The sequence below is a fragment of the Rutidosis leptorrhynchoides genome, chromosome 9 (assembly GCF_046630445.1).
Source record: "Rutidosis leptorrhynchoides isolate AG116_Rl617_1_P2 chromosome 9, CSIRO_AGI_Rlap_v1, whole genome shotgun sequence".
NCBI classification, from domain to species: domain Eukaryota; kingdom Viridiplantae; phylum Streptophyta; class Magnoliopsida; order Asterales; family Asteraceae; genus Rutidosis; species Rutidosis leptorrhynchoides.
In genome coordinates this window covers 23,316,577-23,343,676 of record NC_092341.1, presented here as the reverse complement: position 1 = coordinate 23,343,676, position 27,100 = coordinate 23,316,577, and the positions used below count along the sequence as shown (strand labels likewise).

At 32.3% G+C, this 27,100-nt stretch overlaps 3 protein-coding genes across 3 annotated transcripts; 2 read left to right on the top strand and 1 right to left on the bottom strand.

The window, feature by feature from the left end:
- Positions 1 to 10,447: 10,447 nt before the first annotated feature.
- Positions 10,448 to 13,598, bottom strand: LOC139865644 (zinc finger BED domain-containing protein RICESLEEPER 2-like). The gene is made up of 3 exons (XM_071853722.1): positions 13,555 to 13,598; positions 13,322 to 13,375; positions 10,448 to 12,446 (listed from the first exon to the last, which is right to left on the bottom strand). The coding sequence occupies exon 3, from the start codon at positions 12,430 to 12,432 to the stop codon at positions 10,498 to 10,500; it is 1,935 nt and encodes a 644-aa protein (XP_071709823.1). The 5' UTR covers positions 12,433 to 12,446; positions 13,322 to 13,375; positions 13,555 to 13,598; the 3' UTR covers positions 10,448 to 10,497.
- Positions 13,599 to 15,870: 2,272 nt separating this feature from the next.
- On the top strand, positions 15,871 to 19,975 carry LOC139865990 (PX domain-containing protein EREL2-like). Its single transcript, XM_071854117.1, has 8 exons — positions 15,871 to 16,167; positions 16,605 to 16,712; positions 16,864 to 16,962; positions 17,075 to 17,161; positions 17,253 to 17,361; positions 17,451 to 17,683; positions 17,774 to 17,977; positions 19,632 to 19,975. Exons 1-8 carry the CDS (start codon positions 16,138 to 16,140, stop codon positions 19,734 to 19,736), a joined length of 975 nt encoding a protein of 324 aa, XP_071710218.1. The 5' UTR covers positions 15,871 to 16,137; the 3' UTR covers positions 19,737 to 19,975.
- A 1,162-nt stretch (positions 19,976 to 21,137) lies between these two features.
- LOC139867830 (uncharacterized) lies at positions 21,138 to 24,448 on the top strand. The gene is made up of 8 exons (XM_071856180.1): positions 21,138 to 21,460; positions 21,864 to 21,971; positions 22,111 to 22,209; positions 22,324 to 22,410; positions 22,510 to 22,618; positions 22,705 to 22,952; positions 23,036 to 23,239; positions 24,227 to 24,448. The coding sequence occupies exons 1-8, from the start codon at positions 21,206 to 21,208 to the stop codon at positions 24,446 to 24,448; spliced, it is 1,332 nt and encodes a 443-aa protein (XP_071712281.1). The 5' UTR covers positions 21,138 to 21,205.
- Positions 24,449 to 27,100: the final 2,652 nt, after the last annotated feature.

Sequence of the window (27,100 nt, the reverse complement as noted above, 5' to 3'; positions counted from 1 at the left end):
TCATCAAACCCAAAATCAAAAAAACAAAAAGGCTCGGCAATTAGAGATCCGGACACGAGTGACGAAGAAAATATTGTAGAAGAAGAAATGGATATTGACAACCAGCAATTAAATGTCCGTGGATTAACCACTCCGGATCCATGGGTCAATGCGGTTTTGAGGCATCCAGAATATCATGAACGGATGAAGGAACTTCTGCACAAAGACGTATATCCGGGTAAATATATTGATTGGACACCATTAGAAGAAGCCGGTGAATTCCAAACTTTTCGCAACCTTTTCCGAGTATCGTATCAAGGCCATCAAATACTTGCATGGGAAAATCTGTTTAGAATGGAAGAAAGAGTGTACCCACTCTTAACCAAGGAATTCATTGGTTCACTAAGAGTTGATTACAAGTCACCAACATCAGGTAACTTTATGAGATTTCGTCTTGGAGGACAAGACCGGACATTAACACTGCTACAATTTGTAAAGGCGTTGGATATCTATGAAGGGTTGCCACAACAATTAATGCAAAATTACTTTAATCAGGCTATAGTCTATGTTTCCTTTTTTAATCATTCAGAAGCATGGGTGAACATGAGCAATAGCGCATATAGTGCAAGCAAGCAGACTTATAGCAAGCTACGTACTTACGAGCATCGATGCGACCAAAGATTCATTTCAAGTACCATAAACTGTCGAAAAGACAGTAGCGAAAAAGTTATCAACTTGGATATCTGGTACATTCACGAGATAATGAATCACATCCATGTTCATATTCCACGAATGATTCTCACTTTCCTTCTCGAAGAAAGGAAAAAGATTACACCAATTATGGGCGGCCATTTTGTAACTAAAATTGCCGAACATTTTCGTTTCAATACAAGTGGGTTAGAACAGAAACATATGATTACCTTTAATAGAGTAAGTTTTACAAGGGCAAACATTTTGATGAGAGGGTCGAACGGCCTTCTAACTAGGTATGTAGATCCCGAGTACAGGCAACCACAACAACCAGAACCGCAGCCAGATCCACAGCCGAATGTTGGAAGTAGTTCGGGTCCGGGAAATGATTGGGAGGCTTACATGGCACGCCAATTTTCAGATTTGCGTCTCCATCAAGAACAAAACACTCAAAGGGTGATAGATCACTACGATACAGGTAACAGGGAGATGCAACAGTACATTGATGTGGGGAATGATAGAACGTGGTACACTAAAGCGGGGCAGCAAAATCTGCTTAACTGGATACATGAACAGACCGTGTCATACGCTGCAGATCCCGCTAACTATACCCCCTCTCCTTGGCCTGCATACGAACCATGGGTTCGAATGGGTAATCCATATCCTGCTCCTTATCCTCCTGCATACCCCCTAACCCGCCTAATGAAGAAACTGTTGTCATCCCTACTCAAGCAACCTATCAGGGGTATAACCCTTCAGTATTTCAGGATGACGACTCGGCGAACCAAAACGAAGGTGGAGCTGGTCCAAGCAACTCTTTTTGGGGATTCTTCTGAAGTTGACGTGATTATTCTTGAAGTTTGTGTAAGGTTTGATTGATGTTGGTTTGTTTCAAAAACAATTTATTTTCATGTTGGTGTGTAATAACTTGATAGTATTTTGGATGTTTGTAATTTGAATAATTTAGGTAATTAAAAGTGGGGTTTTTGGTATATGGAGTACCACCCTATGTGTTTGTGTGAGATATTTGTTTGGTTTGTGACAGGTGAGCATAGTGCTAATTGCTGCGATTTTCAGAGACTGGCAGTAAGTTCAGCACATACTTGATTAATGAATGATTTGTGGTAGCAAGAAATGGATGATGTTCTTATGCTGGCATTCAGTTCAGCGCCATCATCCCGTGAACTTCGATTTTAAACCTTGAAAGTAATAAACTCTCTTACACTCTTTAACCCTCTCGAATTTAAATTTTTCTGATTTCATGTAACGAGGGCGATACATGAACTCAAGTGTGTGGAGGAAGTTATAAATTCTTTCGGGTTTTGATTTTGGTTAAAAAGGCTTAAAATGGTGAAATTTTTTGAACTTTTATCTTCATAAATTCAAATTTTGTTTAAAATTTGTAGATTTTAAAACTAGGTGTATACACCGAAATTATTATCACAAAACAAATTAAGAAACAACCAAATGATTGAGTTTATTTTATTAAAAATCATAAAACTAGTAGTCATATAAAAGAGATAATCATCATGCTATACCACATTCTGAATGAAAAGAATCATCAAGTACTTTGTTGTTCTAACAATCTAATCCAATGCTCATCTATGTAATGATTGTGAAGGAAGTCAAGTCTTCCAATATGACACACTTGCTAACTTATGTTAGAAGATGTAGTCCAGAACAGCTGTAGGTTGACGAAAAATCTTGAAAAGTCATCTCTATCATCGACTGGAAATCCACCTCACCTCAGCATCAAACAGGGTTTTTGGTGGTCAGACTTATCCTAACCATGAAATGGATCTGTCTCGTACAATGAGGGGCACATTGCAAATTAGCTTTTAAGACTAATGAATCAAATCCCCAGATGGATGATCTCCGTAAAGATCAACCGCATCTACGTTTGACCGCGGTCAACATACATATGCCATAACAAATTGAGGTGTGCAAACTCATGGTTCACCGATGATATTTGGACATGATATAGTTTCTTCTAAAACTTATGCTATTTTATGAACTATATTGTGTAAAACCATTTTTAGGACATCCGGTTTCAAGTTCCATGATACTTCAATCATGGGGGCGAGTAGCTTGCTAAGCGCCGACTGAGGCTTCGGTTTTCAGTTACCCTCAACCGGACTTTGAGGTTAAAACTGGAAAACTTGATTAGTGTAAAAACTAACATGTCTAATTTTCAAAACATAAAAGGTTTTTCGCAAAGGTCCTAATTTCCCTAAGGATCCAAATTTTTAAGAAATATGGACTTTAAAACCCACCTTTCGACTTTGGTGTGATTTCATTTCGTGTATGTACTCAAAGTGTGTGTATTACATTGTGAAATAAATAAAAGCGTGTGTACTCCAAAGGTGTGTGTATACTCAAAACGCGTGAGTTTGATTCGTGTGTGAAATAAAAAGTGTGAGTGTGTATATATTGTGATCCGAGTGTGTGTTCCATATAGCGTGAGTTATTGTGTTCCACAATAACTTGTGTGTCTTGTGTACTATAGCGTGTGAGTGTGATTCCCATTTTTGTGTTCTCAATTAAACGCGTGTGTTCACTATAGTAAATTTCGATTTCTTATAAGTCTTGCTTGAGGACAAGAAAGGTTTAAGTGTGGGGATTTTGATAACGCCAAAATCTTACATGTTTATTATCGTTATTTCGATCTAAATCTTTATCTATTTGTATGTATTTGTTGTACTTAAGCATTGTAATTCATGTACATTTGTAAAAGTCCATTGTGATTGAATAAATGAAGACCAACAGCGAAAACAAAGTTAAAACGAAGATTGAACGCGTAAAACGGCCCGAAACTACTGAAACAGGTCTAAATGCGGCGCATCTCTCTTAGATGCGGCGCATCTCTGCACCAAATAACTCCCAACAGTTTCAGATGCGGAGCATTAGGATTTCTGGACCAAAACAGCAACATATGCGGCGCATCCAAGCCAGATGCGGCGCATCTGCCCCAGATGCGGCGCATCTGTCCCCCTGTCGACAGTTCTGAGTGCCAAATTGAGCTGTATTACACTAGGTTTAAAGAAATGCGGCGCATCCCAAACAGATGCGGCGCATCTGGTCACTTTCTGCCCAAAATACCTACCTTTTGAGTCTATTTAAGGAGAGCTTTGGTTATACATTTGATACATCTTCACTATTACATTCTCCCTCAGTTCTAGTACGATTTTCAAGGCTCAAGGAAGGTTATAGGGTCAATCTCCATTCTTTCAACATCAAGATTAAGCTAGAGTTATTCATCGCAATCGGTATTATCTTTTTATATCTTTTACACATGAATTCAAATTGTATTTACTATTTCATTAGTTCTACTAAGATTATGTTTGGCTAAAAGCCTTGTGTGTTTACTTCAATGTAAGATTTATGGCTTGGGATTGTTCTATATTTTGATGTTATAATAGTTACAAGTATGTTTTGATTGATTTATTAATCTAGTTCAACCATAAGAACCATTGTTATGATTGCTTAGTTCATTACTTCAATTATATAGATTGCAAACCTATTAATGTGAGTTAACTAGGAAAACAATCTATACTTCAATACACCTAGTAATCTAGACAATTAGATGCATAAGCTTAAGTGATTTTGTTATGTGTTTAATTCGGTAATTGAATAAGTTCCAAAGCAACATAGTTATGAAATTACCTCAAGTGATTGTTGTAATTTAGGTTTCACGTGAGTTTAACCGGGTTGGGTCTAGTTAGTTAGTCAATCTAAATCACCATGTTCTTTCAAAAGATCCATTGTTGTAACCATCCTTGTATCCTAGTTCAATTATGTAAGTTATGACTTGGTTTATGTGAGTTTATCAAAGGCCATAGCTTATACTTCAACCCCTAGTGATTTAGCCACCTATATGTGAGTATAGGATGTTAATTGAATGATATTTAGGATATACAATCATGTAGTTTACTTAGAGTGATCTTAGTAAACTAGGTTTTATGTGAATTTAACTAAGAAAGAATCCTGTTGATTAAACATAGCTCTTAAGTTTATAGATATTATGAAATTGATATAAACTAATTACTTGTAACTATGAAATAACCGTTTTAATTACAAAAGAATAATCCCTGTTTTAATTACAAAAGAATAATCCCTGTCATTTATCAAGCATAGAAGTAAACACCACATTCTCATTCTTGTTAATTACTATATTTATTTACTGTTTTGTTAAACAAAAATACAACTTCAAATACAAAACCCCCCTTTTAGAATAATTAATCGTTGTAAAGTCCTTAAAACAAACTTCTTCATGTGGATCGAACTGGTCAATTTACTTGCTAGTTACTACATGATCGGGTTTAGTTGCCTGTATTATGTGTTAATTATTGAGCATATTGTCTACATTTTAAAGGTTACGTCTTAACACATCACTACCCTACTTTTATGATAATGCAAGAAATCTAATATGTCGGGCATGTTCACACTCATGCCAAAATCTGCCTTGAACCACATCAAGTGCTACCCTTTAAGTAAATTCAACTTTATATTGTCTATATCGTTTTCTAACATTATATTATTTTTATTTAGGTTTAGAATTATCGGTTGTTCTACGTTATACGATAATACGTACTATTACCGTGAAGCTATTATAAAGCTTCGTGTGTTATACGTATTTTTGTATAACTTAAACTGAAACCATTTTGATCAAACAACCAAATTTGAATACATAAACAATTTTTTTTTTGGTTTTTTGAGAATGAAACTGGCAATGAGTACTCCTTCAAGAGGAGTCATTAAAGTGTATATTAAAGTTTCCGATTTTTAATTCATATGTTTTAAGTATTAGATATTGATCGTATGTAATTGATATTCCTATTAAAATATAAACAAACTGAATAAACTGAATAAAGAGGCTAACGGCTATCAATAAAGATGTTATTGTAGCTCTTTCAAGTAAATGTTGTATTATAATATTATAATAATAATAATAATAATAATAATAATAATAATAATAATAATAATAATAATAATAATAATAATAATAATAATAATAATAATAATAATAATAATACGCATGCAATGTTTTTGACGAAATCCTCACAGCAAAGGTTGTAAGACATTTATAATCTACTCTTATAATATTAATAATAATAACTAGACATTCGCTAGTGAAAAATTGAAGATTAGTAAAGAGTAACCATGAATATTTATATTGCATGTTATAATCAAGTGACACAATGTTTCTTTTCAATCCGTTTTTCTAAAGTTGTAAAGTATATCAAACAAAAACATTATTAATTTTTATCCATTTCATTCTATATTCTTTTCATCTCTCTATTATTTACTTTTATTTCCTTTTATTTCCTTTTTTCCTTTAGTTTCCTTCTTAAAAATGACAAATGTAATACGTATTTCTAAACATAAAGTATTATTCCTATTTTTATAGGCAATATTACAATTACAATGGAATTTTGTATGATCACAAACATACGAAAATAATAAGTGACAAATGGAGTTTGTGGTGTAGTCTTGACACGTTCATGTACATAATACATCATCATCATCATCATCATTATTGATAAAACTAAAATAACAATCACACCTATCTAATCTTTTAAATACTTAATACGTTTAAATAAATAGTAATTAAACACGTAACCTTTTATAAAAATTACAAACCAAACATCATTCTATATATTAAAAAATTTCCTAAATATTGTAAGTGGTTCACCCATACGAAAAAATAATTTAAAAGTTACTACCATGCTTTTATGAAAATGCAGGAAACCTAATATACACGACCTGTTCACATTCATGTCAAAATCTACCTCAAACCACATCAAGTACTTCTCGTTATGTAAATTCAATTCTTTATCATCTTTATCTTTTTCTAACCTTATATCTTCTTTATTCAGGTTTAGAATTATTGATTGTTCTATGTTATACGATAATATGTACTTACTCTGTGAAGCTATTATAAAGCTTCGCTTGTCATACATATTCTCGTATAACTTAAACTGAAACCATTTTGGTTGAATAGCCAAATTTGGATACACAAACAATTTTTTTGGTTTTTTGAAAATGGAATTGACAATGAGTGCTAGAGAAGTAGTCTCATTAAAGTATATATTAAAATTTTCAGTTTTTAATTCAAATGTTTAAAGTATTGGATATTGACTATATGTAAGTGATAATCCTATTAAAATATAAACAAACAAAAAAAAGATGCTACCGACAGTCAGTAAAGCCGTTATTGCGGATTTGCGGGTATTTCCTTTAAATGCTATAAAAGTAATAATAATATAATAATAATAATAATAATAATAATAATAATAATAATAATAATAATAATAATATATTATTATTATTATTATTATTATTATTATTATTATTATTATTATTATTATTATTATTATTATTATTAATTATAATTATTATTAATTATAATATTGTTAATATGATGTCCTTATGCAAAATATGAAATTAACACAGTCAGACACACCCATGGCTTGTGATGTAAGCTATTTCTAATTGGAATTAGGAAGTTCACTAGTTAATCTTAACCTAATTGTTTTTAACAAATTCTTATGCACTTAATATTAAGGTAGACAAGGGTATGAGTTTAGTTAGTTAATAATTTTTTTTTTTAACGGCGAATTTGCATCAGCGCATCATTTATTTCAACGACCATCATCATTTGCACTCACACACGCTAGAAGAAAACTCCTACCCAGGTTGTTTGGCAACTAATCGCGGGACCTGGGTTATTAAGGAAGATAAAAACACAAACATGTGTTTGATTTTAGTTATGCTTGACATTTCAACTTAGAGTGTAATTTTATTATCTATGATAATACTATTAATTAATTTATCTTTGTACGAATGAGAGTCACGCTAATATTTCTAAACCTTATAAAGTTTGATTGTTAGACGTTCGTAACCGTTTTAAACCAATTTCATCTGTGTCATGACCAACCCATTTAACCCAGTTGGATGTTTACCCATTTTTAATATTTCTTTTGATTCGTTATCTAGGTGATTTTTACAAATATTGAAGTTAATCTGTAATTTTTCGGAAGATATTATTATTTTTTTGGTGCTCTTATAAACTTAATGAAAAGTCTTTAAAAATGAAGGAATAACCAAATATTATCTAGGGAGTGTGGTTCTAAATTGTTTTTTGTCTTTCTTTGCTTGAGAACAAGCAAATGCCAAGTGCGGAGGGATTAGAGATCGCCTATTTTGTACATGTTTTTATATATCATTTATAGGCAATATCATGTTTGTTTTAAGTATTTTGGAGTCAATTATACGAATTTTTGATGCTTAATGATTTATAGTTGATTTAAGGTGATTTTGATAAGAATGAAGATATGGACGGGATGAAGCTGGGTGAAAAGATAGAAGATCTCTTATTTGCTGGAAAAGAGAAGGAAGTGCCGCATGAATTTCAAAGTGACGCTTCCTAATTAAAGCTGGAGACAAATTGTCGGATCAAGGGCGCCGCTTGGGAAGAAAGCGTCGTGTGGATTTTTTGACAGAACATGTGGGGATCAGATACATGTACTGCTTGGCCGATGATGCGCCGCTTGAATTGTTAGTCGATAGGTTGAAGATGATGAACAAGGCGCCACTTATGATGACAAAGCGCCACTTGAAAGGAGAAAGCGCCATGAAAGAGCCGCTAGCCAATAGGGTTTGAGTGAAATTCTGCCACAAAAGCGTCGCTTGGGCTTCTGAAGTGGAGCTTGCATATCCCGGTTTTGGAAAACTATTAATACGTAACTTAGGATTTTGGAGTTGCATGCACTTTTTGAAGAGGATTTCGTACCAGGCTTGATTCTAGGTGATTTTTGGAGGTTTTCAAGGCAATTCGGAGCATTCTAACCCATTGGAATCATCAAGGAGAGGCTATTAACATCAGTTGATTTCATAAACACTTTGTTTTTAAGATTAATTCTTGTTTATGGATTTTACTTTGAACATGTATTTAGATATTTTTATCATGGTTATTGGCTAAGAATGTTATGTTTACTTAAGCCAAATACTAATTATGTTGGGATTACTTTGATTTTATGATTATGGATTTGATTGCATGATGAATTATTGTTTAATGTAGATCGACTCTTGCATGGTATTATTTAATTATGATGTTTGGTTATTGATTTTATCTTATTGAATTGACAACTCATTACGATATAATTAATAGTGTATAACAAAGTGACAATAGGGTTATGCATGCTATCTGATAATTATTTGAAACTGATTGATTTGAGAAACTAGCAGGTGTGAATTGTTGGGACGACGAGTTAGCACAATTGTTCTAGATTAATAATTCATTTGATAAGTATTTGAAAGTGTATGGACGGTCTGTTGCATGATTTAGTATAAGAATGAGTGACACTTTTGCATGCTAATTTATGTAGTTGCGTCTGGAATACATGATTAGATTACAAATACATGCATGATATGAAATTATCTATCATATCTAAAATCTCAACATAAGAAATTTGAAAAGTGCCCAAGTAAAATACTTGTATGATGTTTGTTAGTTGCTGTTTTAATTGCTTGCTTTTACTTAAGTATTTTTATTGAAATAATTACTTTGACATTTCGATCGTTAAACGATAAACTCCCCTGATTTACTGTTTCTCTTATGTGAATTTAGATTTGCATGTTATTGATCATTAGGATTAATAACCATTAGTTGATGTCTCTAGGAACGAAACCTGGATTTATTAGTTTTATGATATGCATGATCGAGTACACTTCCATATAGTTATGTGTTAGGTGAATTTGGTATTTTCTTGTTATTAAAATTATATAACCTGATTTAGCACATGAATAACCAACATCAGAACAAACCGAAAGTACTTGAGTTATTTGTAGGTCATAAACCTTTGATTTAATGTCCATGTCATCTGCAAAGGAAAATTAAATGCCACATAATCATTTTAAATGGTCCATCCGGTAACTGATAACTTTATATTTACATAGATACACGATTTGAAAATTATGACATACAATGCTAATTTTTGGATTATATAGTCTTCAAGGGACAAAAGTGAAAGGATATGGCCGGTTTGTAGCTTTAACTCTAGGTTTTAATAGTAGTAGTCTCTATCAGTGTTGCAAAAAAACGGCCGAGGCGACCATCGCAACGAAATTACTAGTGTATCGTCGCAACGGATCCAAAAACGGGTAAAAAGACAGTCAACGATTAAACAATGGTCAACAATGGTAAACAGCTAAAAAACGGCCAACGACGGTAAAAAATGACCAACGTTGACTTATTATATGTATTTAAATATAAACATTTCAAGCATAAATATTTCAGATTAAAGACAATGTTGGTCAAACATATGTATTTACCTATAATTTGAAATATTTATGTTTCATATATTTATATAAAAGTCAACATTGGTCAACATCCGTCTCGACTCCGTCTTAATCGTTGTGACGCTTCAAAGTCCCGACCCCTTCTCACGTCTTTTCAACCTTGGTCTCTGTACTTTAAGATATGATTGCTTGGGTCTACTCATAAAAATTCATATTCATACAAATAATGAAGTACAACTAGTTTAGAATACACAATACCGCATTCAGATTCATTTTGTGCAAATTCTTGCAGTTGATCTCTTAAACTTCTGTAACATAGCATTCTTGTTTAACAAGCAATTTATAAAAAATAACACTATGAAAATTATTGTAGAAACTGTAGAACTATATAAAACATCTTCAAGAAAATAACCAATATCCCAAAAATGATTTACATTTTACCACCAAATTCAACTAATCTGTGTTCAACACAAACCTCACTTTTCTTGAACAAAAAAAATGTATGAAAGAATACCTGCAAAAACACCGCTAAAACTCACTTTTAACAAACGATTTTGGTAAAAACAAAGGCGAGTAATTCGTCAAGTAATCGCAAAATCCATTTTGCATCCAATCTTTTGCACACGTAAGCGCTTCAAGGGTAGACGGTTTCAACGAACACCGATATCTATCCATCTTTTTACACGTCAGCTCAAACACAGAATCGTTAGTAACTGTCGAAACAGGAATGCACAAAATATCAGACGCCATTTTCGATAAAGTTGGATACTTTTCTTCGTTTTCTTTCCACCACCCCAAAACATCAAAATCTTGAATTCGAGGTAATACTTTTTCTTCCAAGTATTCATCAAGGTCACGTTTCGTATTCTGATGACTGCTTATATCAGATATATAAACATCAAAATCCGCCATCTCAAAAGTTGGCGTTGGCAACATTTGTACAACGTAATCACAAAACAGATCGCGAACACCTTCATTTACAGCTTTAATCCATTGATCTGCATCATCACCATATAATCTTGTAAAACTGATTTCAACAAGCTTCATTTTAAACCGCGGGTCCAAAACAACAGCAATCGACAGCACTAAAAAGTTGTCTTTCCAGTATTTGTGAAACCTTTCGTGCATTGACCAAGTCAAACTTCTAACAAAACTGTCGTCACTTACTACAGCGTGTCTTAGCTCGAGTTCCAACTTCCAAGCTTCGTGAAAAAACGAGTTTGTGGTCGGATACGTGGGACCCGTCAAAAGATTTGCAGCATCAAGCAAACTTTTCAAATAAATGCATAAAATTTCCATTTTTTTCCATTCATCCATTGAAACAGAGTTCACATAACTCGTGTCGAAAGTATCCAAACAAGAAAATACCTCCTTTAATTCACACGCTGCAACAAGCATATGATAAGTCGTGTTCCATTGCGTTTGGTCATCAAGTACAAGACTTTTTGCACTGGGTACTTGTAATTGTAGCTTAAGATCGTTGAAATGTTCTAAAACGTCCATTGTCACCACATACTTCACACTATCACGAACTTTTTTAACGGTGTCCGTTAACGACGTTATAGCATCGTTAGCAAGATGAGACAAAACCCGACTGTAACAGCTCCCGATCAAGAATTTACCGTTAAGGAATAACGGGTTTTTAGCATAAAGTAAATTTCTTAAATTCGTTCTTGCAGATTTATTAGCGAAAGATTCATCAAGAGTTAAACCGAGCACCTTATTCTCCAAATTCCAATCGGATATGCACGAAAGAACAGCACGATTAAACGCGGAATCCGAATCGGGAAAAGGTAACAATACAACCAAAAGAATTTTTCTATGCAAGTTCCAATTTTGATCGATGAACTGACCCGTTATAACCGTGTACCCTACACTTTGATCCGTATGATACATTTCAAGCGAAAGGTTAACACGTCCCGAGATATTATCAAGAACATTCAAAAGGTTTTGTCTTTCTCTTTGATACAACTCAAGACAACTTCGTTCGACGGCATCGATCGAAAAAAGGGGAAATTGAGGGCGAAGAGATTTCACGCAGTTCAAAAAGGCGGGACATTCGACTATATCGAACGGATAATCATGCATGATTATCATCTTTGCAATATCACTTGTGCAACAATCTTCAAACTTGACTTTATGTCGTTTTCTTGAAACTTTTTGAGTTGGGTTAAGAGTGGGAAGAGGAGTGCAAGGCGAAACTCGACCCGTTTTTTCGTTACCGCCATTTGCGGGACATATGCCTAATGAAATATGTCGTTTTAGGTGACTAGTGCCGGCTAACTTTGAGCCTGAAATGTACGCAAACGACTTTTTGCATTCCATACAACGGGCTTTTGTACATTCGGCGTCAATTTTTTCGATCGTGAAGTGGTCCCACACCATAGATTTCTTCCTCCTTCGTTTACCGTTTATGGGTGCATCGGTGCTTTGAAGCTCACTAATACTTGCAGAGTTAGCCATTTATATAGCAAGTTCTGCAATACATAAATCAATTATAAGATAAATGTTACAACTTTAAAATTTGAAAATAATTTGTTGTTTGTATGAATAATAACATATATTCATGTTCTATCTTAAACAGATTTCAACTTATCTAGTTGATAGTATATCTCGAAACCAAATTCATTAGAAAAAATTCAACAAATTGAAATCAACCTAGTTGATATTGATATAAAGGGTCTGAAATTCAAGGTTTTAAATAGTTCGATGAATAAGGTTTTCTTTGTTTCAAGCTTGAATACATATTTATATTTATAAGTAAAAAATTAGATAGCCAATACAATCTTGCAAATTAGGTTTTGGTTGAACCCCAATTCTGAAAAAATATTTGAAATTGGATTGGTTTATCTGTTATTTAAGCTGCATTTGAAAAGTTAACACCCCTAATTAACTTCAATTTGATAAAAATCCCTAAAAACTATAATGGGCAAACAAAACAACATGAAAAGATCAATTTTTTAATATTAATGTTAAACAAGTTAAGACCTTGAACCCCAAAATCCCTAAGTTAAGACCCTAAACCCTAGTTTTAATATTATTGCAGGTTTATCAAGATCAATTGTTTCTTCATCTTTAATAGATTACTGAAAATTTTAGGATTAGTTTTAATTCACAAAAACCCATAAATATAATGGGCAAACAAAACAACATGACAAGATCACAATTCAAAAGATTCACATTCAATCAATCATGTATTATAATTTTTATAAACAAAAAAATAAAATCAAGAAAACGACAATATTAATCCATCGAGATCAAGACTCTGTATTCATAACATATACAACTAAAATCATCAGGGGTTTAAGCATTCAGATAAACATTGTACGATTATAGTTGAATTAAAACTAACCCTAAAATCGGCAGCAATCGGTTGAAGATGAAGAAACAATTGATCTTGATAAACCTGCAAAATATTAAAACTAGGGTTTAAGGTCTCAACTTGAATATACATTATAAAATAGCAACAACAATAGTGATGATTAAATGATTAATAATAAATAAACAGAAAAATAAAAAACAGAAAAGGTTTTTCAAAATTTTTAGAGGTAGATGAAGAAGAACATTGAAGAATGATGGGCTTACAGGTTTTGTATTGGGGGCTGCTGCGCTTAAACCCTAGAAGATGGAGTCCAAAGGCTTTTGTGTTTTAGGTCCAAACTTATGTATCTATATATATTTGAATTTATTTATTTCCGAGTATAAATTAAAATTATTTATATTTTTTATTTTTATATTTAAACATTACTTGGGGGTCAATCTTTAACCCACCGGCACCCACGATCACGTTTAATGCTGTTCAAAACAGATTTTGACTTTATATTTCACCTCAACCAAATAAATAAATAAAATTTACTCCACTATGTTCAAGTTAATTGGAAGAATTTTTTAATTTTTTCTGTATAGTACTCGTATATGTTTAAACTAGTTTACAAAAACACATTTTAAACTAGTTTATAACTCCTTAAATTATTTTATGATGATTTATTACGTCAACTAGGTTTTTATTAATAGTCAATTTTTATGCACTTATAATCATTTTCAATAAGAAAAACTATTTTTAATTCCGAACTTAAAAGGTTTTTTTTTTCAAAAATAAACGATAAGATTAAAACGAATCTTTTCATCATAAGATGAGAAAACGAACAAAGTTACAATCGAATCCAGTGTTGCAAAAGTCGGCCGACTTGACCACGCGTCGGCCGATGCGTCGTTTTTTGTACATGACCGATGCATCGTTTCTAAAAAGTCGGTCAAAGGTAAAAAGTCGGTCAAAGTCGGAAAAAGTCGGTCAAATTCGGAAAAAGTCGGTCAAAGTCGATCAGAGTCGGTCAAAGTCAGTCAAAGTCGGTCAATTTTTTTTATTTTTTTTTTGTAATATTGTTAGTAATTGTTAATTGTTAATGTTTATTGTAAATATAGTTTATATTTTAAGATTCGATCTATATAATATTATATATAAATATATATTTATTATAACTATTTAAAAAAGTCAACGTTAGTCAACGCCCGTTGCGTCACCGTTGCGACCGACGCGTCGTTTTTTAGGCATAGCCGATGCGTCCCCGACTCGCTTTTTTACAACCTTGATCGAATCCATAACCACTACAAAGCTCGGAAGCAGTAAACGGTTTACATAGGTTTTGCATTCCAGCTAGCAATACTTTAATACAAATAAAGTTTACAAAAATGATTCACAAACAAACGTGAAACGGTTCAAATGATAATAGTGACTTACGAGCATGAAAAATGAAAGAAATTGAATGGTACCATGTCAATTTGTGATTTTTTTTATAGATCTGTTTGTAAATATTACGTCTCAATCTTAAGAGTTAGTCTAGTGGTGAGAACTTGTAAATTTATTTATTACTTACATTTCGAACTTTAAAAAAGAAAGTATAACATATCTCTACCATTTTCTCAATAATAGACACATTTAATCTATTTAATTTTCTTTATAAAGAGTAATAGTTTTGCTAGACCCGTGTTAAAAATGTATTTAATGAACTAATGATTTGTTTTAGTATCAAAATTTACAATTAATAAGTATTATATTATTATGTATTATAAACTTTTATATTTACAAAAATTATAGGTTCATTAAATACATCTTAACGGGTGTTAAGAGAAAAAAAAATTAATTCCTTAATAGAAATATAAACATAGATTATCCAACGTGTGCTATAAGAACATATAATAAGAACTTTTTTATATATTATATTTAAATTCCAACAATAATACCAGATAAAATGATTTTTTTAATCTTCATTCATATTTAAACTTATTTTGAATTTTTAATCATTATTCTAGTCTTGACAAAAAAAGGATAAATTTGAAACAATCATGTGTAGTATAATTGAATTAACTCAAATTCTTATCACATTATATATTAAAAAAAAAATAGATAAATGTATTCATTCACAACCGTTAAATGATTGTTTAAGAGGATAATTTCACCTCTAATTTAGGTGATTGTCCAAGATATCATCTTTGCTTCATAATTTTTCAATTATTTATATGATACATATTATGATATGTTTTAGTACATTAGTTATATATTACAATAATACTACTTTGTATCAAAATTCAATTACTAATTTTTATTCATAAACAACTACATATAACATGATGATTCTAACACAGTTAAATTAATTTTTCAATTTATTTTTTTTCCTGAAAGTAAAAGTTTTATATATAAAAAAAATTAGCGAGAAGTTAAGCGATACACGATACAACAAAGTTTTTTATATTTTAAATTTGATTTTAATTAGTACGGAGTATAATTTAGTAATCATACCTTTAAATTTGTTTTAACTTTTTGTACTTTTACTTTTTCCGATATAAAACGGAGTTTATACTTAAATAAGTAATCATTTCTACTACTGTAAAAAACCCGACTGACAGTTGACAATACTCCGGCAGCCGTGAAATTGTTGAAACACGATGAGTATGTACGGATACGATGCATCTGTATACAATTACGGTTTCTCCGATTCCGCCTTCACCAGTCCCCTTTTCGGTAATCCAATTACCTCCGGTATCAGCTACGATGACTAAATTTACGTCAGACGACCGCCGCCACCGCGACAGACACCTCCGATCACAAACCCTAGCATCAATCCGCCGGAGCAGCGTCGCCACGACGGCAATTCACCGCTCCTTCTTGGCATGGATTGGAGTCTACCTCCACGTATTTGGGTACAATACAGTTACAAACTCTATATTATAAAATTTTACAATTTCAATTTAAATTAGAAAGCTAAAATTTAGCAAATTTATGTTTTATGTAGTAGATTTCTCATTTCAGCTACTCAATTTAAGTTTTTTCTTATAAAAGTAAAAAAATAGAAGTAGATTATTTTAGTTGGTGTCTGAGATGTTTAAAAAGGTAAAAACTTTACATAATCTTGTTGTATCAAAATAGTAAAAGAATTCATTTTGTAGTTGATGATGCTTTAAAAGTTTAATAAAAAGGACCTAGCTTATCAACCTTAGATTGATTAACCTAAAATAGGTATGTAAATGGAAACAAATTGTTAAAGTTGAGTACTTTTTTGTGGCATTTACAATTTATCTATTTGAATTTCTAATACTTATATGTATGTATGTATGTATGTATATATGTATATATGCAGGAAGGAAGGAATTCAGTTTGGCCACATGAATCAAATAAGAGATGGAGTTACTGTGTTACAGTTCCTTCTTGGACTGTTACATCATCTGCTAATGGTTCAGATACAGTGGTATTACTATTACTACTTTTTTTTAAACAATTGGGGAATTTTGAATCATGTGCTTATTTTTGTACTTGTGCGATTATTTCATAAATTTACGTTATGTGGACTGGTACTTGCTATGTATGTGTTGATGTTTATGGTTATGTTATGCATGTAGTGTTTTAGAGTTCAGGTTGGTATACAATCACCAGAAGGAATCACGTCAACTCGAGAAGTACTAAGAAGATTTAACGAGTTCTTGCAGCTATATTCTGAGGTGCGTTTATGTTCTTCTGTTACGCATTTTATCCCGGTTGCCAACATTAGAACATTTTTGTAAGGCCTAGTTGTTGCATATAACTAATTCTGATTTAATGACATGTTTACAGCTTAGAAAACAATTTCCTAAGAAAGACTGCGGTTCCCCCAAAACGGCTTTTGAAAATGCGAAGCAAAACACTTTTGGAAGAGGCAAGGAAAGTACATATTTTTTATATTATTCCTTGCATCTAAGTTACCTTCTGTTTCGGGAAAAAAAAGTCATTTACGGATCCATTTTTGTTACAGCGAAGGTGCGCTTTGGATGGTTGGTTGGAGAAGCTATTATCCGATATCGATGTATCTAGAACTGCTTACGTGGCTATCTTTTTGGAGCTGGAAGCAGCTGAAAGACAAGGTAAGTTTTTATTTCGTGACAAAAGTCGACTTATTTTATTTATAAAGAATGTAAAGTTTGTACTAACATATTTAATGGGTATATATCAGCGTGTACTGAGTCAACTCAAAATGACTTGACTGCGAATTCTTTACTCGGTAGCAGTTCTTCCGTTTCGTCTGATATGGACAATCCGTCAACGAAAGGAATCACAATCGATCAGAATGATATGTTACAAAACGAGTTGATTGATGCTAAGGAGGATATTGGAATTTTACCTAAATCTAATTCCGAATTGAAGCGGGAGCTAAGCAAATGTTTGGAAGAAAACAAAACGTTAGAGGTAGCTTTTATGTTTGATCCACGACGTGAATTTGATACGTTGATTGTTGTCTAAGTGTTTGCATTTTGACATTTTGGGAATGTGTACCAGAAGGAGAAACAAATACGAGAAGCTGAAAATGTTTTGAAATTGGCGTTGCTGCGTAAATGCGCGCTTCTTTGCAACCGGCTTCGGGATTGTAGTATTAATTTCGTTTTGGATGACGAAGATAAATTAATGGCGGATACTTCGTTGTCAGATGCCGTTGATCTGTTGGAAACGTCCGACAGTCAAATTAATCTTCTGCCTACAGAGGTAATTTTCTTTATTCGATCCCGAAACGAATTAAATACGTATATAAAAGATTAAGATCTAGTTTTTGCTAGATATGAAGTTCTTAATTTAGTATTTAAACACGTGAGACGTCCCTGTTTTGGTCTTTAAACACCAAAGTGATTCCTATTTGGTAAAACCTCGGGTATATTATAAGCTAGCAGCGTTAGCGTGCCTGTGCGTATTGCTTAGAATTGGCAAATTGGGTGGGTTACATAAGTTGGGTAATGGGTTGAAAAAGGGCAGATTTTTGTACATCTCAGAACTGATTGGGTTGACCTGAAACTCCTTTCGTCCAATGTGAACTACAAACTACATATTCATGATTTATTAATTTTTTTGATTCTGTAGGGATGTCAAAAGAATTAAGGGAGGTTATTGTCATGCACATAAAGATGAAGACTTTGACATTAAAAGTCAAAAGAAGTCAAACAGTATTAAAAGCTGATGAAAATGGGGCCTTAAATGGGGCGATATGTAATGTAATATACTAAAGATGAAGACTTTGACATTAAAAGTCAAAAGAAGTCGAGCAGTATTAAAAGCTGATGAAAAATGGGGCCTTAAATGGGTCGATATGTAATATATACTAATATTTGCTTTGCCAAAAATAATAATTCTGTAAGGATGACATTCTGCAAGCTTGTGCCCTAATTTCATGTAATTGTTGCTGTGATTTGATTCTTTTTGCAGTACAATTACAGTTACAATACATAAATTTTTTTTTTAAAAAAAATCAATAAATTTGAGAAAGGGAGTGAGTGTAGCTGTGTAGATAAGATGATTACCCTTCGGATCCTTGAGTTCCCATAATTAAATGGTGATCCGTGTACTGTGTAACTGATTTCTTCTCAATTCCCGCCGTCTTTTTTGCTTATTTTAATGTAATGTAATAGTTCGAAGACCAATTAGGTATTTTGTTAACAAATGGAGATTGGTCAAAATCCTGTAACTTGTTAACATTGCGTCAAAATGGCTCCTGTAACCTGTACAGGGGCCATTTTGACCAATCTCCATTTGTTAACAAAATACCTAATTGGTCTTCGAACTATTACATTACATTAAAAGAAGCAAAAAAGACGGCGGGAATTGAGAAGAAATCAGTTACACAGTACACGGATCACCATTTAATTATGGGATCTCAAGGATCCGAAGGGTAATCATCTTATCTACACAGCTACACTCACTCCCTTTCTCAAATTTATTGATTTTTTAATTTTTTTTTTTTTTTTATGTATTGTAACTGTAATTGTACTGCAAAAAGAATCAAATCACAGCAACAATTACATGAAATTAGGGCACAAGCTTGCAGAATGCCATCCTTACAGAATTATTATTTTTGGCAAAGCAAATATTAGTATATATTACATATCGACCCATTTAAGGCCCCATTTTTCATCAGCTTTTAATACTGCTTGACTTCTTTTGACTTTTAATGTCAAAGTCTTCATCTTTAGTATATTACATTACATATCGACCCATTTAAGGCCCCATTTTTCATCAGCTTTTAATACTGTTTGACTTCTTTTGACTTTTAATGTCAAAGTCTTCATCTTTATGTGCAAGACAATTACCTCCCTTAATTCTTTTGACATCCCTACAGAATCAAAAAAATAAATAAATCATGAATATGTAGTTTGTAGTTCACATTGGACGAAAGGAGTTTCAGGTCAACCCAATCAGTTCTGAGATGTACAAAAAAATAAATAAAATCAAACCCACTTTCTCTCTTTCTAAATAAAAAACAACTAAACTAAACTTTGAAGACAAAATCAAACAGACCAAATACAATATCAAACACACGACAAACTCAAAACACGAAATCTAATCTAAACAAACCACAAAATCCGTCGATCTTCAACATCCAGCCCTCAACTCCGGTGAACTGCAGGTTTGAATTCAGATCCGAATGACCCACAAACATCGAGATTTGAATCGACCTTAATAGATAATCCTAAAGGGAGGTTTAAATCTAAGCATGAGATTCACTAATTTCCTTCTTTAATTCGTCGTTAATAGAAATGATTGAGCAGGGTTATATGAAATAACAAGTATTGAGAATGGAGGCAACAAAAAGTCAGTAACTTCAGTCTTCAAAAGGCAGACCTACTAATGTGGTTGGAGAAGATGAACTAGTTAAGGCAAAAAAGCAAAATAAAACAATAAGAAATAAGGTATTTACCTTCTTTGATCTGCAATTAGTGCAGTAAGCGAGTAAGCATACAAGTAATTACAGTTGGTTTATGGATTTCGTTTATACATATTGTGCACGATTTTCATATTTTAGTTGCATACCCTAATTTTGTATGAACAAAGCGTGGAGGATTGATTTTTTCCTAAGTCCTAAACTCTGCCTTTGATTTTAATTTTGAAAGGTGGAGGATTAATTTTAATTTTGAAAGGTGAAAGATATAAGGAGAGATAAAATGAGGATTGAAAAAGAAGGAATAGAAAGAAGAAAATGGGTTTTGAGAGGCAAAGAGAAAAAAAGATAAAAGATAAATTAAATTGAATTATTTTAGAAAATGATAAAAAGACTGAAATACCCTCACATGATTCGCACATGAGTCAGTTTAACAGAAAAAGTTGAGAGACGACCGGAGTTACAAAGAACAAGTTCAGGGACGACGCCAGCAAAAAAAAAAGTTTAAGGACGACCTGAGAAGACTTGATACAAGTTTAAGGACGACGAGCGTAATTTTGTCTAAAAATAAATAAATAGATAAGTATATTCAATCACATTCGTTAAGTGATTGTTTAAGATGATAATTTCATTAATGATTTAGATGATTGTCTAAAATGTCATATTTGTTTCTCTCTTATTTTTAATTATTAATATGAATTCTAATTATTAACTATTAAATACTAGTTATAAAAATTTAAAATTTTAAATGTAACAACATTTTTATGATGTTTTAGGACATTAGTTAGATACTACAATAAGACTATACTAATTTTTATCAAAATTCAGTTACTAATTTAATTTAATTTAATTGTTTTTAATTATTCGCACAGTTGAATTACTTTTTTTTTTTAATTTAATTTAATTTAATCATCATCCCTTTAAATTTGTTTTAACTTTTACTTACCGATATAAAACGGAGTTTATACTTAAAATAAATAATCATTTCTATGGAAACCCAATTCCTTGAGTGGGATCGAGACTGACAGTGGACAGTACTCCGGCAGCCGTGAAATTGTTGAAACACGATGAGTATGTACGGATACGATGCATCTGTATACGATTACGGTTTCTCCGATTCCGCCTTCATCAATCCCCTTTTCGGTAATCCAATTACCGCCGGTATCAGCTACGATGACGAACTTTACGTCAGACGACCGCCGCCACCGCGACAGACACCTCCGATCACAAACCCTAGCATCAATCCGCCGGAGCAGCGTCGCCACGACGGCAATTCACCGCTCCCTCTTGGCATGGATTGGAGTCTACCTCCACGTATTTGGGTACAGTACAGTTACTAACTCTATATGATAAATTGTATAATTTCAATTTAAATTAGAAAGCTAAAATTTAGCAATTTTATGTTTTGTGTAGTTGATTTCTCATTTCAGCTACTCAATTTAAGTTTATTCTTATAAAATAAAAAAATTAGACGTAGATTATTTTGGTTGGTGTCTCAGATGTTTAAAAAGGTAAAAAATTTACATAATCTTGTATCAAAATAGTAAAATAATTCAAAAGTTTTCTAAAAAAGACCTTACTCATCAACTTTAGATTGAATTGATTAACCTAAAATAGGTATCTAAATGTAAAAAAATTGTTAAAGTTGAGTACTTTTTTGTGGTATTTACAATTTATCTATTTAAATTTTAATATTTATATGTATGTACGTATGTATATATGCAGGAAGGAAGGAATTCAGTTTGGCCACATGAATCAAATAAGAGATGGAGTTACTGTGTTACAGTTCCTTCATGGACTGTTGCATCATCTGCTAATGGTTCAGATACAGTGGTATGACTACTTTTTTAAACAATTGGGGATTTGGATCATGTGCTTAATTTTATATTTGTGTGATTATTTCATGAATTTATGTTATGTGGTACTTGCTATGTATGTGTTGATGATGTTTAAGGTTATGTTATGCATGTAGTTTTTTAGAGTCCAGGTTGGTATACAATCACCAGAAGGAATCACGTCGACTCGAGAAGTACTAAGAAGATTTAATGAGTTCTTGCAGCTATATTCTGAGGTGCATTTATGTTCATCTGTTATGCATTTTATGCCAGTTGCCAATGTTGTTGAACAGTGTTATAAGGCTTCATTGTTGCATTGACTAGTTTTGGTTTTAATGACGTATTTACAGCTCAGAAAAGAATTTCCTAAGAAAGATCTACCTACAGTTCCTCCAAAACGGCTTATGAAAATGCGTAGCAAGACACTTTTGGAAGAGGTAAAGAAAGTTTATATTTTTTATTTTATTTCTTGCATCACAATTTACCTTTTGTTTCCTGAAAAAGAAAAGTTCTTAAAGGATCCGTTTTTGTTACAGCGAAGGTGCGCTTTGGATGGTTGGTTGGAGAAGCTATTATCCGATATCGATGTATCTAGAACTGCTTACGTGGCTATCTTTTTGGAGCTCGAAGCAGCTGCAAGACAAGGTAAGTTTTTATTTCGTGTCAAAAGTCGACTCATTTTACTTATAAAGAATGGAAAATTGTACTAACATATTTAATGGGTATATCAGCATGTACTGAGTCAACTCAAAATGACTCGTCTGCAAACCCCGTTCCACCAGATCATTCTTTACTAGGTAGCAGTTCGTCCGTTTCGTCTAATACGGATATTCCGTCAGAATCAGTGAAAGGAACCGCAATCGATCAGTTACAGAAAGAGTTAATTGATGCTAAGGAGGAGATTGAAATTTTACGTAAATCTAATTCCGAATTGAAACAGGAGCTAAGCAAATGTTTGGAAGAAAACAAAAAGTTAGAGGTAGCTTTTATGTTTGATCTATGACGTGAATATGATACGTTGATTGTTGTTTTAAGTGTTTTCATTTTGTTAATGTGTACCAGAAGGAGAAACAAATACGAGAAGCTAAAAATGTTTTAAAATTGGCGTTGATACATAAATGTGAGGAGCTTTGCAATCGGCTTCGGGGTTGTAGTATTAATTTCATTTTGGATGACGAAGATAAATTAATGGCGGATACTTCGTTGTCGGATGCCGTTGATCTGTTGGAAACGTCCGACAGTCAAATTAATCTTCTGCTTACAGAGGTAATTTTCTTTATTTGGTCCCGAAACAAATTAAAAACTTCTATAAAAAGATTAAGACCTAGTTTTGTTATATACGAAGTTCTTAATTTAGTATTTAAACACCAAGGTGATTCCTATTTGTTGAAACTTAGGGTATTATATTATAAGCTAGCAGCGTTAGTGCACGTGTACGTACTGCTTAGAATTGGCAAATTGGGTGGGTTACATAAGTTGGGTAATGGGTTGAAAAAGGGCAGATTTTTGTACATCTCAAAACTGATTGGGTTGACCTGAAACTCCTTTCGTCCAATGTGAAGAACATTGTGTTATAATTATGATTTACACAATTATTTAAGTAATAATAAATCTTAACTAGTGAATAAAATAAAGTGATTACGGAGAATGTATTCATTAAATGCACCTTTGACCTTTGACAACTTTTGACATGTCTGACCTGTTCCTGTTTAATAAACAAAATAAAATTAGAAAAATTTATAATTTATAATGTACCATTTTCGATCTGTAAGACTATTTCTAACCTTGACCGTGACGTCAGAGGCAAATGATGCACTTTTTTGGTGAGAAAGTGGGTTTTTGACTGCGATTGTATTTGACCTTCATTAACGCATAAGGTCAAATTTTTGTGTCAAATATTTGTAGGGTGAGAGTGGTATAATCTAAAATCTGATTGGAGATGAGTAGGAAAAAATAAATTAGTAACAAAAAAATATATATTAAATCTGATTGGTTGGATTTTTTGTCACACTTCTGTTACATTTGTGACCAACACTAGCTCAATTTTCTCACTGACGCTCGGTTAAATGCGTTTCCTTCCATCAGAGGCCGTCCACATCATCTGACGCCATTTTCTAACGTGGCGATAGAACTAGTCTAATAGATAAAACATCACCCATATCGAAATATGCGTAACTAAATGGGTCAAAATCGTCTCTCAACAAATGTGTATGATGCATCTTACTATCACTAATTGTTAAGAAAGTTTAACAGGTGCAGCTACTCCGTAAACATGCTGAAAGTTCTAGTGGACCTGTAAATCAAAACAACAACAGTGAGACAGATGATGAGTTGGGGTCACTGTTGGGAGATATTTTAACTGAAAATGCAGAGTTAAGGAAACAAGTGAACTCTGTCATCCGTCACACACTCACCAACATGGACGATAAAGGCAGAGATGGAGATGATCAAGATGACAATGAAATAGTGATGTAATAATTTATAAATCTCAAGACTAGTTGATATCAAGATGACAATGAAATAGTGATGTAATAATTTATAAATCTCAAGACTTGTATAGCGTATGGTAGAAAAAAAAGCTGTAAACTAATCGTCTATGTATAACCATAATAATGTTGCGAGTCTTTCTGACATGTTTTATATATCACTATTAGACATGTCATAATGAGTGGGTTCGGTAAATTTTGTTCGAGTTTGGTTGATCGGGGATAACTGTCCAATTCTCATATGTTTCATATATACTAAACAATGTATGGATCAGATACGATTGCGAGAATATATTATTCGATAAATTTGAATTCGTGAAGTATAAACTCATTATTTGACCTGATCGAGCTTGAATCCGAGATGAAACTTAAACCAAAATTGACCCATTTATACGTAAATGGGTCAAAATTACTAGGCGTCATCACAAATTTGGCTATTGAAATTAATTAATACGAACCATACAGATTGGATGGTTATGCACTAGAAATGCACTATCATAGGTAGCAATGTGAGAAGCATAGTAAAAGAGAAACATGTATACAGTTGATAGTGCTCCAAATGAACATATATTTAGGCACAATATCCTTCCAATGTGTAAAGCTTTTAGTTGTAATTGTTCTATTTTTATGTAATATTCGTTTAAATAAATAAGTGCAAAGACAAAAGAAGAAAACGACGATTTGAAGACGCAAATGACCAAAAAGCTCAAATGTACAAGATATAATTCAAGTGGTTTAATTTAATGATGAGAAACGTCTAAAAATTACAAGAGTGCAAGTCGCGAAACGCAAAGTACAAGATATCTCCGCGTACGAAAGGACGTTCGAAAATCCGGAACAGGGACCTGAGCCAACTATCAACGCGCGACGCAACGGACCTAAAATTACAAGTCAACTATGCACAAGAATATAATATATATATATATATATATATATATATATATATATATATATATATATATATATATATATATATATATATATATATATATATATATAATATAAATTATATATATTATATATATTTAAATAAAACGTCGGCAAACTAGAAAACAAAGTGATTGAGCTGGATCCAGATGGTCATGCGATCGCATGGCCTGGCTGCCTTATTCCCATGCGATCGCATGGCAGGGAAATGGTGGCCAAGTCTATAAATTCAGCATTTTTCGGACGAGTTTTACACATCTTTTTCCTTTCTTTCCTTTGATCAAATTATATATATTTATATTTATAATTTTAAGTTTAAATTAAGTTTAATAATAATTGGGTTAATGTAAGAAATGTTTTAAGGTTTTGTAAGTCGAAATTCTGTCCGTGCAACGCTACGCAATTAATCACCACTGTAAGCTATGTTCTTTTCTTTTTTCTTTTTTTAAATTTAATGTCTCGTAACTAAGTTATTATTATACTTATTTGAGCCAAAGTAATCGTGATGTTAGACTAAATATTAAGACGGGGTTATTAGATTTTGTACCATAATTAAGGTTTGGACAAAAGACCGACACTTGTGGACATTGGACTATTGACTATTAATAAATAGGGGGTATTGTCTAATCGAATGACAACTCATTAGAATCTGTCGAACCTATGTTCAAATTAGTTAATCTTATAATTATTAAAATGATTATGTATGTCCTATTTAGTGACGTTTATACGACATCTTTTACGATCATTTAATTAATTATTTGGGTTGGGTAATTGATTATTCATTCTGATCAAGTGGGTAAATTAATATTCATATCTCATTAAAACAGGGGTGGATTACATACAAGGATAATTGGTGTAATTGTTAACAAAGTATTAAAACCTTGGATTACACGCAGTCGATAACCTGGTGTAATCATTAAACAAAGTATTAAAACCTTGTTACAGTTCGAATCCCTAATTAGTTGGAATATTTGACTTCGGGAATAAGGTTAATTTGACGAGAATTTTATAATTATGACCGATGGACTATTATGGACAAAAACCAGATATGTATCAAATAAACCAGGACAAAGGACAATTAACCCGGGTAACAATTAATTAAAATCAAAACGTCAAACATCATGATTACGGAAGTTTAAATAAGCATAATACTTTTATTTCATATTTCATCGTACCTTTATTTACTGTCATTTTTAATTACTGCAATTTACTTTCTCGCAATTTAAATTCTGTCATTTATATTATCGTCATTTATCTTTACGCTTTATTTAAAATCGACAAATCGGTCATTAAACGGTAAAACCCCCTTTTTTATAATAATAATAATACTACTATATATATATATATATATATATATATATATATATATATATATATATATATATATATATATATATATATATATATATATATATATATATAGTGGTAGGATCGAGAGGGAAGTAACCTGTGATGCCCCGTACAAAACCATCGTGTACGAATCATCAACAACAGGATCATTACAAAGTTAAGTACTATATGCTGTAATTAAAGAAGCTGCATTCATGATAAAAGGTGATGTCATAACCGACATCAAATGTTTTACATTTCAAAAGCATGCTTCACTAAGTAGAAGCAAATAATAAGTGTATGTGACCACAATGGTCGTTACAAGTCATAGTTCAAAAGTACGAATGTTTGAATGCAAAGTAAAGTAGTTCATGCGTGGACAACT